At 39.8% G+C, this 1647-nt stretch overlaps 1 protein-coding gene across 1 annotated transcript; it reads left to right on the forward strand.

Moving 5' to 3' along the window:
• The first annotated feature begins 222 nt into the window (after positions 1-222).
• LOC137940680 (secreted RxLR effector protein 161-like) lies at positions 223-775 on the forward strand. Its single transcript, XM_068785826.1, has 3 exons — positions 223-312; positions 436-609; positions 722-775. The coding sequence occupies exons 1-3, from the start codon at positions 223-225 to the stop codon at positions 773-775; spliced, it is 318 nt and encodes a 105-aa protein (XP_068641927.1).
• Positions 776-1647: the final 872 nt, after the last annotated feature.

Genomic DNA, 1647 nt, shown 5'->3' on the forward strand with positions numbered 1-1647 from the left:
GTCCAAGAAGTTTGCAATGAAGGATTTGGGTGCTGCAAAACAAATCATTGGGATGAGGATTACTAGGGACATTGATGTCTTGAAACTATCCAAGAAGAATATGTGAAGAAGGTGTTGAGCAAATTCAACATAAATGAAGCAAAACTAGTAAGTACTCTTTTGGCTAGTCACTTTAGGTTATCTAAGGAACAATCATTTTCTATAGAGTAGGAGTGAGCCAACATGGCCAATGTGCCTTATGCTTACACTATTGGCAGTCTCATGTATGCCATGGTGTGCACTAGACCAGACATAGCTCATCCGGTGGGAGTGGTGAGTAGATATATGAGTAATCCAGGTAAGCAACATTAGGAAGCAGTGAAGTGGATTCTCAGGTATTTGAGAGGCACTGTAAACTCAACCTTATGTTTCAGAAAGTTAGACTTGGGATTACAGGGTTATGTAGTTGCTGACATAGATGGAGACATTGATGGCAAGAAGAGTACCATTGGATATATATACACTTTGGGTGGTACAACAATTAGTTGGGTCTCTAAGTTACAGAAGATAGTTGCTCTTTCCACTACTGAGGGAGAATATGTTCTTGTGATTGATGCCAGCAAAGAGATGGTATGGTTGCAGTCTTTTTAAGAAGAATTAGGTCTCAAGCATGGGAAGTATGTGTTGTATTGTGACAACAAAGTGTTATTCATTTAGCAAAGAATCTCATTTATCATACCAGAACAAAGCACATATAGGTGCATTATCACTTCATCAGATCGGCTCTGAAGAATAGCATCTTAGAACTTGAGAAGATTCAAGGAAGTCAGAATCCAATTGTTATGTTGACAAAGGCTGTTACGATTGAGAAATTGAAGTAGTGCACAACTTAAGTTGGACTTCTCTCTGAGGATTGAGAAATTTTTGCCGTTGCGTAAGAGATTTTGATGATGGATTAGTCTCCAAGTGGGAGATTGTTAAGTTGTGGAGCCTAATCAATGCCCTACATTGAGTCAGTACACGGATCGACCTTCGTGGTAAGGTCATCGTGGGGGTTGGAAGGGGGGTAGAGTGCCGCTATTAGGGTTTTATCATCACTGAGAAGGAGTTGGAGTCGCAGCCCGAGAGAGGTTAGAGAAAACACCTGTATGTGTGTACGATTTCTCTTGTAAACTATTTCATCTTTATAGTGAACTACTGTAGCGGGGAAGACTGAACGTAGTCTCACCTTGAGGCAAACATGTATAATTATTGTTCTATTTTTATGTTTGTTTTTACTTTCTTTCGTGATTATTATTATGGTTCTCGTTTAGTTTGGAATGAGGGCTTCTAATTCCTAACAAGTATTTCAAAAGTTTTTTCTCTGAGAGTATGGTTAAGCCTAGCAAAATGGATATTGAGTTTTGAAAAAGGAAAATCAAAGATTTTGAGAGGCTATTCAAGACATACATGGGTCTCTTGGCAAGTGAGGAAGGCATTTATTTACCCACAACCTGAACAAGTCTTCTACACAACCTTGAGGTAGAGCTAGTCACCTGATGTACATTGAGGCTCACGAGCTACGTGAAGAAGACCACTATCTCTCTCAAGACAAGTGACCTCAACACGATACTAGGGACAATGTCTTTGGGATTCGCCAAATATGTCCAAGAGAGTTGGTCTATGGAC

The sequence above is a fragment of the Aristolochia californica genome, unplaced genomic scaffold (assembly GCF_029961685.1).
Source record: "Aristolochia californica isolate CCGP_79_NKW_82.1479 unplaced genomic scaffold, dmAriCali1.0.hap1 SCAF_9, whole genome shotgun sequence".
In the NCBI taxonomy this organism is placed as follows: domain Eukaryota; kingdom Viridiplantae; phylum Streptophyta; class Magnoliopsida; order Piperales; family Aristolochiaceae; genus Aristolochia; species Aristolochia californica.

Bases quoted from the DNA above. Each gene is read 5' to 3' on its own strand.
- LOC137940680 (XM_068785826.1), top strand. From the start codon at position 223: ATGGCCAATGTGCCTTATGCTTACACTATTGGCAGTCTCATGTATGCC. The intron at 313-435 runs GTGAGTAGATAT...TTGGGATTACAG, and splicing joins TAGCTCATCCGGTGGGAGTG to GGTTATGTAGTTGCTGACAT. The intron at 610-721 runs GTATGGTTGCAG...TTATCATACCAG, and splicing joins TTGATGCCAGCAAAGAGATG to AACAAAGCACATATAGGTGC.